At 43.7% G+C, this 13036-nt stretch overlaps 1 protein-coding gene across 1 annotated transcript in view; it reads left to right on the top strand.

Moving 5' to 3' along the window:
* Positions 1–13036, top strand: part of mdga1 (MAM domain containing glycosylphosphatidylinositol anchor 1) — a 204385-nt gene that overhangs the window by 137844 nt on the left and 53505 nt on the right. Inside the window, exons 7-8 of the mRNA XM_079998269.1 lie at positions 2130–2459; positions 4001–4300. Coding sequence (XP_079854395.1) covers positions 2130–2459; positions 4001–4300 — 630 coding nt within the window. The remainder of the gene's footprint in view (positions 1–2129; positions 2460–4000; positions 4301–13036) is intronic.

Raw genomic sequence — 13036 nt, 5'->3', positions numbered from 1 at the left:
ATCCACAATCTGCATTCAGTGCAAAAACTCACTCCATATTTCAATGAAAATACCACCAGGAGCAAGTAGTATGACGTAAGATAAGACACGACTTTATTCATCTCCCGGGGGGAAATTCAGGAAACATACCTGCAAGGGTGATTTTTTTTGGGGGGGAAATATACTTTTTGCTACAAATAATGGACAAACCTTTATATCTAACTGTGCAGAAAAGCCAAGATTGGTTAAATTTTGATTTTTAACTCTGCAGATAATCAATGTCACATATACTTCTAAATGCAAATATTGAAACCGTTCACCCGCAGTATTTTTTTTTTGCGTTTTTCCTTTGTATTTTCTTTTCTTTTTTTGCTGTTGGATACATACAGGCGCTCGATCCGTCGTTAGCAGGGGCTGCAGTGGAATCTTGTCCGAGTGGAAGGATTACGCAGCGCTCCCCTCCGCTCTCATTCCCGTGGCGTAAAACAAAAGCCTTCCACTCCTCTCTCCCCGCGGCTATTTTTAGCCCTTTTAATCATCTTTATTCGCTCCAATTAGTCAGACTGGAGTGTTAGCAATTAGCGACAGCCTCCACCGTTAGTTAACGTGGTGGAGAACGTATGCTGGATGGATTTCTGCTGTAAGCTTAATGGGCCTGAACGCTCCGTCACACCAGGACAGGTGGCACACACACACGGGCACACGCACGCACGCACGCACGCACGCACCCACCCACGCATGCACGCACACACACACATACAAACGTGTACTTACACACACACACACACACACACACACACACGCACGCACCTACCCACGCAGGCACGTACACACACACACACACACACTTTCAAACGTGTACTTACACACACACACATACACACTTTCAAACGTGTACTTACACACACACACACACACACACACACACACACACACACACACACACACACGTACACTCAAACATGTACACACACACACTCAATCATGGACATACACACAGAGGAACGGAGCCACGTACATACAGTACACACACACTTGAATACTCAAACACGTCCATGTACACACACACACACAAACGCACTCAAACATGTACCCACACGCACACACTCAAACACATGTGCATGCACACACACATGCTCAAACGTGATGTACACACATAGACACATTAAAACATTTACATACACACCCATATAGACACACACACACACACAGTCATAAGAACACATACACAACAAAAAACATCATGTCCACACGCGCACACACGCACACACACACGGGCACATGTAGATAATGTAGTTAAAAGTGCACATGGAACCACACACACACACACACACACACACACACACACACACACACACACACACACACACACACACACACACACTCATGTATATCCACTCCCTCGCTTCCTGGGGACGATGACCCCAGTGTTTCTCAGGTTTCTGTGTTAAGCATCTGGCTTCACTAAACACCACCCCCCGCTCCGCCCAAACAGCCCCTTGACAAGCTCTTCCACTCCCCCTCCTCCTCCTCCTCCCCACCTGTGTCCTCCACCTGCAGAGGGGCCCGAAACCCGAAAGAGGCTTTTTGGGATTCGGGTCTATTGAAGTCTGTTGGAGTGGAGGCGGTGGAGCGGGGGGTGGAGGCGCAGGAGCAGGGGTGGAGGGGAGGGTGCAGCCTTTGAAAGTGTAAATTAAATGTGACTGTGTGAGCGGTTACTCTTTGTCCTTGATTTTGTTATTCCTCCCTGTTCCTCCTGTTTTGAGAGATTCATTTTTCTTTTTCTTTTCCCTTAATTTACTATATCCCCGTTTGCTTCTCTCCTTGTCTTTGAATTTCTTTCAACTTTTTCCCTTTAAACAACGGGTTTTTTTTCGGCTTTCGCGCCATTCTTCTTCTTCTTCTTCTTCTTCTTCTTCTTCTTCTTCTTCTTCTTGTTACACTCCCAATTACCAGTCTTTCAACAAACTTTCTCCCCCTTTGCTGTTTCCTCTCAAATGTCTTTTTTTTTGTGTTTTGTTTTGTTTTTGTTGGGCTTCACCCCCCAATGTTCCACCTCTCAACCCGCGTCTTCTCCTTCTCTGCCTTCTCCACCTCCCTCATCCTCACCCTCTCCCTCTTCCTCCTCGCCACCATCCGCCCGCCGCTAGCAATGAGCAACCTGACCTTCCAGATCACGCCCGACTCCAACAAGGACAGCGAGAGCATCCAGATGGGTCGGGACCTCAAGCTGTCGTGCCACGCCGACGCCACTCCGCAGGACAAGGTCAACTACACCTGGTACAAGAACTCGGCCCCCGTCTTCAACACCGAGAGCCTGATCCTGCTGCGCAGCGACCCCGACATGGCGCCCGGCACCAGCAGCCTGGAGATCGTGGACATGAAGTTCCGCGACCTGGCCACCTACAGCTGCGTGGCCAACTTCCCCGGCAGCCGAGTGCCCGAGCTGCGCGTGGACGTCAACATCTCCCAGAGCAGCGGTACGCGGGATTTGGAGGGTCTTTTTTTTGTTTTTGTTGTTTAATCGTTTTAATCGGCCAAATACATTCCTATACATAAGGGATTTGTTGTGGTGGAGATCGGTGCATAGTTTAACGCTTTATTTGCATAAAAAGAAAAAAGCTTAGCGCTCTGAAAGAAAAAAAAAAGAAAGAATAAAACAACAAAAAATGCCAAATACAGAAAAAGAAATAGATCAATAAAAAACAAAAATATATAAATATATTAAGAATAAGTGTGATTCTATGCACAGGACAGGATAAGTTAAGAAGCTTCTGCCACGTGGCAGTATGGTTGCTATTAAGGCTGTCCGTATAAAATATAAGTACACGTACGGATATATTTTACGGAACGAATTAATATGTATAATATAGTAAGGGCCTGGATGGCAATAGGTATGACGTATTACTATGTTTTTACAAAATAATTGCAAGAACAGAAGGTAATGGAGGCAGATGTTCCGCTGTGGTGACCCCTAACGGCAGCAGCCGAAAGAAGAAGAAGAAGAAGAAGAAGAAGAAGAAGAAGAAGAAGACGAAGAAGAAGAAGAAGAAGAAGAAGATTACAATGTCTACAGTGTTATGACATTACTCTTACATTATTACCCACTGATATCCCAGTATATCAGTGGGTAATACATAATAGCTTATAATAGTGTCACAATACACATCAGCATTACGGAGCCATTTATTCAACATTGGAACACAATAATTTGGCTAAACATTTTATTTGCCTCAACCCAACTGATCTAAACTCAAAATTTAACTTTTCATTTGTTGCAACATTTCTAACATTGGCTTAAGATTCCCCTTAAATTTGGACAGAAATGTAATGATTGAGGAACCTCAACCACTTTAAAATCCAAAATATTGCGATCAGCTCAAACAATTGCGATCAGACGATGATAATTGTAATAATTGTCATAATTGTGACTCTCGTGGTAAGATTTTTATGAATTCCGAGTCCCAGTAGATAAGAGTCACAGAATCAGAGCTTTCATGAGATGACCTAACTCACCTGACAACTATGTTTGGTCCGCAAAATATTTTCCAAAGTCATTTTTTGAACTAAGGTCATTTGTCTTCGGTAAAAATAAATCTCTTCTAAATGTCTCTTTTACCCTTGACTCCAAGGATAAATCCAGAGAGATCCAATGATCCAGAGAGTTATGAGAATATGTACAGTATATATATATATATATATATATATATATATAAAGTTGTCCATACGTCTGCAGTTAAATTTAACCCTATTGTGAGCAGCGCTGGTCTTTTATTTATGCGTCCCTCGTTGCATGTTTACCAAGTTAGTGTCCAATAAAAGTGACCTTGTTCATGTCAGAATCTGCTTCACTTTTCCCTTCACTTCCTGGCCTTGTCCTCTGCCAATGTATCTCTCTTTTTTTGTGTGATTTTTTAAAATATTTTAAAGTGAATAGTTGATGCCTTCATATCCAATAAAATTAGAATGATTTTTAATTTGCAATCTGCACTTTTCTCCAACACTCCGTCCGGTTTTACAGTCATTCCTCCAGTGCTGAAGCTGCCGGCAGGGGGCCAGGTGGTCAGCGTGAGGGAGGGCGGCAGAGTGGACCTGGTCTGCCTGTTGCTGGAAGGGAAGCCAAGGCCGCCTGTCCTCTGGTCCCGGATGGACAAGGACCTCCCCATGCCTTCCGGGAAGCCCGTGGTGGAGACACGCGACGGCCGCCTGAGGCTCACAAACGTCAGCCGGGATATGATGGGGGCGTACCGCTGCCAGACGGCGCCGTACAACGGTCTGAACATCAAACGGCGAGAAGCTCAGGTCCAGCTCAACGTGCAGTGTAAGTACAGACGGGTCTTCTACAGCTACTGGTTCGGTTCAGATCTTAATTGTACCTCAAGGAGAAATTGAGTTTGCAGCAAAAGGCACAATAATACAAACAATGAGAACAGTAGGACATACAAGTAAGACATGAAGGATCCAATTGGTATTCGTTAGTGTAAGTATCTATCCATGCACAGCATCAAGCTGTAAGAAATGGTTGGAAAGGAAAGGGCTACCTGGTAGTGTGCAAATTTTTGCCTTAGGGACAAAGAACAATTTGTACCTATTGCACTTTGCCCGGGGCAAACTGTACCTCCGTCCTGAGGGAACAATGTCAAATTCTTTAAAAGAGGGTCAGAACTGGCCAAGATTGACCGAAGTGCCCAAGTGCCTTCTGCAGGAAATGTCAGTCATAAATGTCTGATAAGGTGAGATGCTGCACTGGCCACTTTTCCCACGTTCGATAGATTTCCATACCAGGAAAGCAACAAAAAAGTTAAACTGAGTCTATAAGATCAATAGAATAAAATACTTAGTGTAGTATCCATGCATACCCAGCATATGACTAATAACACATATATTTTACAATGTAATTGTTGACGGTAGATGAGAACCTACTGACTGAGACCTACTGCCATCTATAGCACCCTCAATCCTACAGGGAGTACTGTCCAGTCCTGCTGTCCAGCCGGTACCAGCGACTGGGCGGTCCATAGAAATCTAGAGATCTTGATGGATGGCAAACCAGGACAGCTACAGAATATGTTTCTGGAACGCCGTCGGAAAACACCAGATGTCTCATTCTGCCGCTTTCAGAGAGACAGGTGTAGAATCACCTGGCAGCGTATGTGAAATTGTCATTTGCAAAGTCCCCCGGTGAAGGTAGTTACGTTTTTTTTGACAAACAATCTGCTGGAACTACACACTGCACTGTCCGAAAAAGAAAATCGAGAGTAAAGCACATTAATCCGGCGTCTTTGTCCAACGGTTTATTTGATTCGATTACCTTTGTTTGTGGTATTTTTCCTGTTAGTGGTGTTGGTGGAGCCACAATGACCTTTTAATTGACTTGACAATGATTTGAAAATGTAAAGAAAAACAGAAATATGGAATTACGGTTTGCTATGGCTTGTGGAAGTGTGAATCGGAATATTAATGTTTTACTTACCTGGATTACCAGTATATACTCACCTCAAGAAAGACTCCCCTTTTGTTTGGCAATTGGGAGTGTCTCTTTAATAAGTGGAAGGCCAGTGAGAGAATCCAAGTTAGACGGGAAGCAGAACAAACAATCTGATCCGTTTGATCACAAACAATTACCGCAAACGACGATCATTGTCACAAACTGAAAGAAAGAATTCGGGATTAATATATTTTGTTTTGTTAATCATATTGAAGTGCCACTTTCGTTGAACATTAATGTATGATTAAATCTCATTTTTATTGGAATTCTAACTGGATCTGCAGGTTTGCTCTATCTCGAAGCTCCAGCTTCGACAGTTACTATTTGGAGTACTTTTGGAGTACCTTTGGAGTACCTTTGGGGGTTATTTTGTTAAAGAAGCCACTGTATCAAGTCAAAAAGCTCTGCAAAGGATTTATGAACAACTCCACGAACACACACTGGAGACCGTTCCTATAAGAACAACAGGACAGCGCCAGAGTCACAGGATAATTTGCGGGTCGTGGGTAACCACAGAGAATTAATCAGTGGGCTGATCTGAAAAATGCAGTTGTTTGATATAAAATATAATGGATGTGCCGCCACTCACTTTGAATGGAATGTTTGATGTGGGAGCAAAATCATAACAAACAGTGCTGTGAAGTATCAAAAAATGTATGAACTAAAGAACTAAGGAATTTCATTACTTCCACTGAGCAAACCCAATGTTTTTTTTTTATAGAGGAGACATTTTCTTACCAAAATTAGGACTATCAGTACAATGTAAGCATCAATGGAAGCAGGAATTGTTTAGCAACTTCCACTTTGTTGTGACTGACACTCTCACTTTCTCACCTGCACCTACTTTGAACGACCTCAGTGAGGCACATGGGGTCTTGATTTGTCCTCCAGGTTGATTTCCTTGTGTGGGCCTTGTCTTCAGCTGGTCAGTTATGCTTGCTTCCACATCTCTCAACTCTTTCGCGAAGCTCTTTCTCCTCCTAGTGCCTTCCCACCTCACCAACTATCCCTGCTTTTCTAATGACGCCAGTGATACAAAGTCAGATTAAATTGTTAAAAAATAGTCAGCAAATGAGGGCAAAAATATCAAGAATATGGCAAAAATAGAAAAAAACATATACATAATAAAATAATAATTATAAAACACAAGCAGCGGCTCCAGGGAAAAATGTATGTAAAATGTGTAATGTAAAAATGAATATATTAAATACTGTAATATAAAGTGGAGGTGTGCCACTGAATATGTACATTAGACAGGGTGATTTACAATGAATATACAAGTGACCACAGCATATATAGAAATCAGTAGGTAGTGATTAAGAGGGCTGATGGCCAGGGGATAAAAGCTGTTTGTGAGTCTGGTAGTCCATACCCGAATGTTCTGGTTATGTCTACCAGACAGCAGCAACACGAACAGTCCATATTCTGGGTGGCTGTATTCTTTATGATTTTCTGTGCTTTCCTAAGGCATCGCGTGTGTTAGATGCCTTGCAAGGTGGGGGAATGGCAGCCAATGATGTCTTGACCACTCTCTGGGGGGCCTCGCGATCAGCAGCCGAGCAGCTGCCATACCAGGCAGTAATTCAGCCAGAGAGGATGCTCTCAATGGTGCATTTGTAGGAGTTGGTGAGAAATTTGGCAGACATGCCAAACTTCTTGTGTCTCCACAGGAAGTAGGCACTTTTGCATAGTTTTCACCGCCTAGTCTTCTTGCCCTGACAAGTAAGGTCCTCTTTGATGAACACACCAAGGAACTTGAAGCAGGAGACTCTCTCCACTTCAGCTCCATCGATTTGAATGCGGGCATGACCCCTCCCCTGCTGCATCCTGAAGTCCATCTCTTTAGTCTTGCAGACTTTAAGAGAGAGGTTGTTGTCCTGGCACTATGTTTTAAAGATGCTGATCTCCTCTCTGTAGGCGGTCTCATCATTGTTAGAGATGAGACCCAGTATGGTGGTCTTCATCTGCAAACTTGAGGATGACGTAAGAGTGCGTGTGGCCACACAGTCATAGGTGAACATTGGGCACAGGATAAGACTGAGTATGCAGCCCCTCACGGCTCTGGTACTCAGGGTCAGTGCAGAGGAGGTGAGGTTTCCCATTCTCACCACCAGGGGCTGCCCGCCAGGAAGTCCAGGATCCAGTTGCAAAAGTGTTAAAAACCAGGATCCAGAGCTTGGGGACCAGCTTAGTGGGCACAATGGTGTTGAACGCTCAGCTGTAATCTATAAACATCATCCTCACATGTTTCCCTTGTCCAGGTGGGACAGGCCACCGTGTACTGTCAGGGCGATGGCCTCGTCTGTAGATCTGTTGAGGTAGTATACAAACTGAAGGGGGTCCAAGGTGTCAGGAAGGATGGAGCGGATGTGGTCTTTGACTAGCCGCTTGAAGCACTTCATGATGACGGAAGTCAGTCCTATGGCGGTAGTGATTCAGGAATAGCAGAATAACAATTGTAAAGAGTCTGATCACCACAGGTCGGAAAGATAATGTGCTGGTGATATTTAGGCAAACCTTTCCTCATATTGGCCATACTAAAGTCGCCAACAACAATAGAAGCTGTCTCAGGGGGAGTTTTCTCTAGTCCATTAATTACTCTGTTTAGGTCCTTTAGCGCATGCGTTTATCCGCCTGCGGAGGTATGTAGACTCTTATGATTATTACGGAGCTGAATTCCCGAGGGAGGTAAAAGGGACTGACTTTTACATTAATAGCTCCAGGTCTGTTAAGCAATGTGTTGAAAGTATCGCAACATCTCAACCCCAGCAAGAGTTAAGCATAATGCAGACGCCCCCCGTGTCTCCATTAACCTGATTCTGTGGTTCTGTCCTGCGGGAAGATGGCAAATCCAGCCGGGGTAATGGTCGAGATAGGCACCGTAGGATCCAGTCAGGTCTCAGTAAACGCCAGCACGCGGCAGTTCGCAATGTCCCACTGGAAGTTAATCCGTGCGTGTAGTTGGATCATTCTATTGTCCAGGGATTGAACATTTGCCAGTAAAATGGTCTGTAAAGGCGGATTGCAGTATCTCGTCTGAGATCTGTATAGGATACCAGCATGTTTGCCTCTTTTCTTTTTCCTCGGACAGCAAGTTGGTTTAACATAGCGGCTGCAGGACAAAGCAATCGCAGAATATACTCCGGTAAGTTGAGAAAATGTCTGCGTTCAGTGGCGAACGAATATTCAAAAGTGCTTTTCAATCTTACTGTATTAGCGACACTGTCAAGAAGTCCTACCACCTTTTCAGAACAAGGCCATTTCTCCCCCGATCCAAGATGTCCAAGTCTTTGGGCTGACTTGTCTTGCTGAACCTCCTTATTTGGGGGCCACTTCCTCCCTGTTAACAACATGGGGGCTGGGTTTCTTGAGGCCAACTCCAGAGATTCCATGAGCGCTACCTCGCTTTTGAATTCCTCAAGCCCAGAGGCAAGAATCTTTAGGGCACTTCACCCAAAGTGTAACTGAACCTAGGCATGGTTGGTGGCCCAAGACATTGATTGATTTAGACGCTGATGACCTTCTCTAATCTGTTGGTCTTTGTGACAGGATTTTCTAAAGTGATTCCACAAAACAGAAATTTGTGAAATGAGCAAGATACTTTTTTATTTGAAAATAAAGCCATGACTTCAAGTGTGCTCAACTATAGTGTTTTTACATTCTCAAAAAGAAACTTAGCATGAACTCAAAGCTTTTGTTTTATCTTCAACTGTGTAAATTCATAGCTTATAATCCATTATAATAATGTGAAATCCCCCCTGCAAAAAAACAAAACAAAAAAAAACAAACACCAACAAAAAGGGTGTGCTCCCCAGGCTTGAATTTTTATTGAACTTTGCAAGAAGGATTTAAAACATTGTGTAAGCAGCCACAATACAACTTGATTTAGGATTAGTCATGCTCTGCTACTCCATTCACAGAAACAGCGACCAGCAATTACATGTCACACTAATTGAAACAAGAGAAGTTTTAATGCAGTGGGACGGTGTTCCTGACATAGAGAGCACTTTCTTTTGTCAAAAATATTTGCCGCAAATATCAGAGGTTAATTGTAGCATCTTGGAAATCATCGAACTCCATTGTTGTCCAAAAATGAAAAAGCCCACATTCAAGGTTGTTTTCTTTGCTTAGAAATGTATTTTGACTTTCTTTATCAAGGTTATTTTTTACATTTTTCTCAATAATGCATTTCAACTTCTTTTTTTCCCCTCCAATATTTTTTTCAAACTTTATTTTACCAGGAAGTCCCATTGATATCAAAAATCTCTTTATCAAGAGAGACATGGCCGAGTTGCAGTCGTATAAAATCACATGATATTGAAATCCAACATATACAACTTGATATACAAAAATCCACAATAAAACAGAAGAACAGCTATTCAAACACAGTGGCCTCTCAAGAAAAACAGCCACATGCCTCCATCACCGTATTCTTTTTGATGCCCTTAAATTCATCAAGGGATGTAAATTTGACTCATTTTAGATCTTTTTGTAGATTATTCCACACTCAAGGTGCATAGTGAGAAAATGCAGTTTTCCCCAGATCTGTCAAAACCTGGGGTACAACAAAAAGCACCAGAGCTGAGATAGAGTAATGCACAGCAGGAATCTGGGAGTTTACCCAGTATCGCTTTATAGATAACAATTTACCATTGCTGTTGTCTGCGAGTGGGTTTACATCAGTAATGAAATGTAGAGATGCATGTTACTCTAAATCCAGGCTTGGTAAAATGGAGAGGGCTGTTTGCGTATACAATATGTCAACGTAATCAATCACAGACAGAAAAGTAACTTCCACAAGTTTTTTCTTTGCATTGAAAGTAAAGCCAGATTTATTTCTAAATTAAAGCCAATCTTCAATTTGAGCTTCCTGACTAGAGGAGCAATATGTACATTAAATAAAAGCTTCTCATTTTTCCATATGCCGAAGTACTTGTACGCAGGCACCCTTTCAATGGATTTCCCATCAATATGAAAATGCTGAAATCATCAAGCAACGCTTTTGAGAAGACCATGAACTTAATTTGCCAATTTTTAGCTCAGCAGAGCAGTTTGTAATGACTGAAATGCAGTCCGAAGCTCTTGCACCGCCTTTTCTGTGAGGGGACGCGAATAGATGAGTGTCATCAGCATAGAAGTGTATTGTTGCTTATATGTCCTTAGCGAAGGCTTTTATAAAAAATAAAGAATAAAATAGGTCCCAAAAGGGAACCCTGGGATACACCTTTAGTTATGTCAAGAAAATCAGATTTGTGGCCCTCTGCATTGAAACACCGAGTTTGATCGATAAAATTATTTCAGAACCATTTAACAGTCCGAGTCCTCAGACCGTTGAATGATTCTGAAATGATTCTATACATCAAGATATATAGATTTATATAAAACCAGGACCGAAAGTTTGTTCAGCTGCAATTCGTGGTCCACTGAATCAAATGCCTTAGAGAGATGCACAAATAAGGCAGTGCAAATGCTGTGCTCTGTCCAAGGCACCAATGAGATCATTTGTCACAACGGTAGCAGCAGCATTGGCACTGTGGCCTGTTTGAAAACCAGATTAAAAATTGTTGAAATGTTATTATCAAATAAAAAATCTTATAACTGTGAATTTTCCTAGGATTCAAGGATCTTAGCCAGGACTGAGAGTTTGGAAATCGGACGGTAGTTGTTCAACTCTGATCTACACCTTTAAGTAAGGGGTGAATATAGGCAGCTTTGCAATTTTTAGGTATTGAGGAGGATAGAAGACTCAAATTAAAAATATGAGTAATGGGCTCAGCGCTAATATCTGCCGCCACCCTTAAGAGATGAGGATCCAGTTTGTCGAGACCTGCAGACTCTTTGTGGTCAATGTCTTTTGGAGCTTTACAAACTTGAGGAACTGAAATCGGTTTAAAATCAAACAAATTCAGGTTTGTTCCTTTTTTTCCATCAGTTGTTCTCGACTTCTACGTGCAACACGTCGACTTTCTTCTCAAAAGTTCCAACAATATTTTTGAAATAAATTTAGAAAAATCCTTGCCCTCCGGCTGACCCTGATACTCTGAGAAGGGGGCATTTATTGAAGGTTTTGGTCTTTTATGTGCTCTGTTGACAATACAAACCCAGGCAGGACATATCCATTATAGGTTCAGTGTACAACACAAAGAAACAAACCATTCCAAATCCTTGTCCTTCCTCTCGTCAACTCCACAAAACGCCCAGATTGCGCTCTACCTCCCCTCTCCTCCATTGTTCCCAGTAACCAAAAAGAGAGCGCCCCTGGCGACACGGAGGGCGAGGCTCCGTTGACGACTAAACTAAGACTAAGTGCCTCCAAAAATAAAACCGCACAGAACAGGCTTCTCTTCTCTTCTCTTCTCTTCTCTTCTCTTCTCTTCTCTTCTCTTCTCTTCTCTTCTCTTCTCTTCTCTTCTCTTCTCTTCTCTTCTCTTCTCTTCTCTTCTCTTCTCTTCTCTTCTCTTCTCTTCCGTTCCCTCCTCTTCACCTTGCCCCTCCTCTCTGTTCCATTTCCTCATCCTCTCTTCTCTTCCGTCCCGGTCTCCTCCCCCTGTCTCCCTGCTTCTCCCCCTCTCTCTCCCACTCCGTTCTCCTCTCCTCTGTTCCTTTCCCTCCCAGACCCATCCCCTCCCTCCGCCTCTGTTCCCTTCTCTCCTTCTTCTCGTTCCTCTTCCGTTCCTTTGTTGCCATTCTTTCCGGGTGCTTCTCTTCCACCCCCCTCTCTTTTCTCATTTCCTCTCGTCGCCCCTATTTTCCCCCACCCCTTCTGTTTTCTTCTCTTCTCTCATCCCCTCTTATTTTCCCTTCTCTTCTCATCTATTCACTTCTCTTCCCTTAAATGTTCTTCTCCTCCCCTGCATTGTCTTCTCTCCTCTCCTCTTCATTTCTCGCCCTCCATCTGTCCCCTTCCCTCCCCTTCCATTCCTGTCTCTTCTCTTCCACCCCGTTCCCTTCTCTCATCTCATCTTCTTTTATCTTCCCTTCCCATCTCTTCCCTTCCCATCCCTCCCCTTCCCCCCTCTTCCCTTCTCTTCCCTTCTCTTCCCTTCCGTTCCCTCCTCATCCCTCCCGTTCCCTTCTCTCATTTCATCTCCTTTTGTCCCTCCCCGTCTCTTCTATTTCCCTCCCTTCTCTTGTCTTCTCTCCCATTTCCTCCCCTTTCCGTCCCTCCCCTTCCCTCCTCTCCACCCCCGCTCCTCCTCCATCGCCTCCTCCAGCTGAGAGGGTCCAGGAGGATTTACGCAGCTTGCTAATATCGTCTGGGCGAGAGGCGAGCGCTTTTTTGGCCGGCGGCGTCTACAGAAGCCCGGCTGATTTATGGAGCAGGTGGCCACCCCACTCTGGAGAGAGAGAGAGAGCGAGAGAGAGAGAGAGAGAGAGCGAGAGAGCAAGAGCGAGAGAGAGGGAGTGAGAGAGGGAGAGAGAGAGAGAGAGAGAGAGAGAGCGAGAGAGGGAGAGAGAGCCAAGGGAGAAGGGTTAAAAAAGAGAGAAAGAACAAGTAGAGATTTGGTGCGAGAGGGGGTCCGGGGAGACGGAGGGAGATAAACAGACAGAGGTTCTGTTGTTTATTTC

This window comes from Zeus faber, assembly GCF_960531495.2.
Source record: "Zeus faber genome assembly, chromosome: 3".
In the NCBI taxonomy this organism is placed as follows: domain Eukaryota; kingdom Metazoa; phylum Chordata; class Actinopteri; order Zeiformes; family Zeidae; genus Zeus; species Zeus faber.
This window is presented reverse-complemented; position numbering and strand designations above follow the sequence as displayed.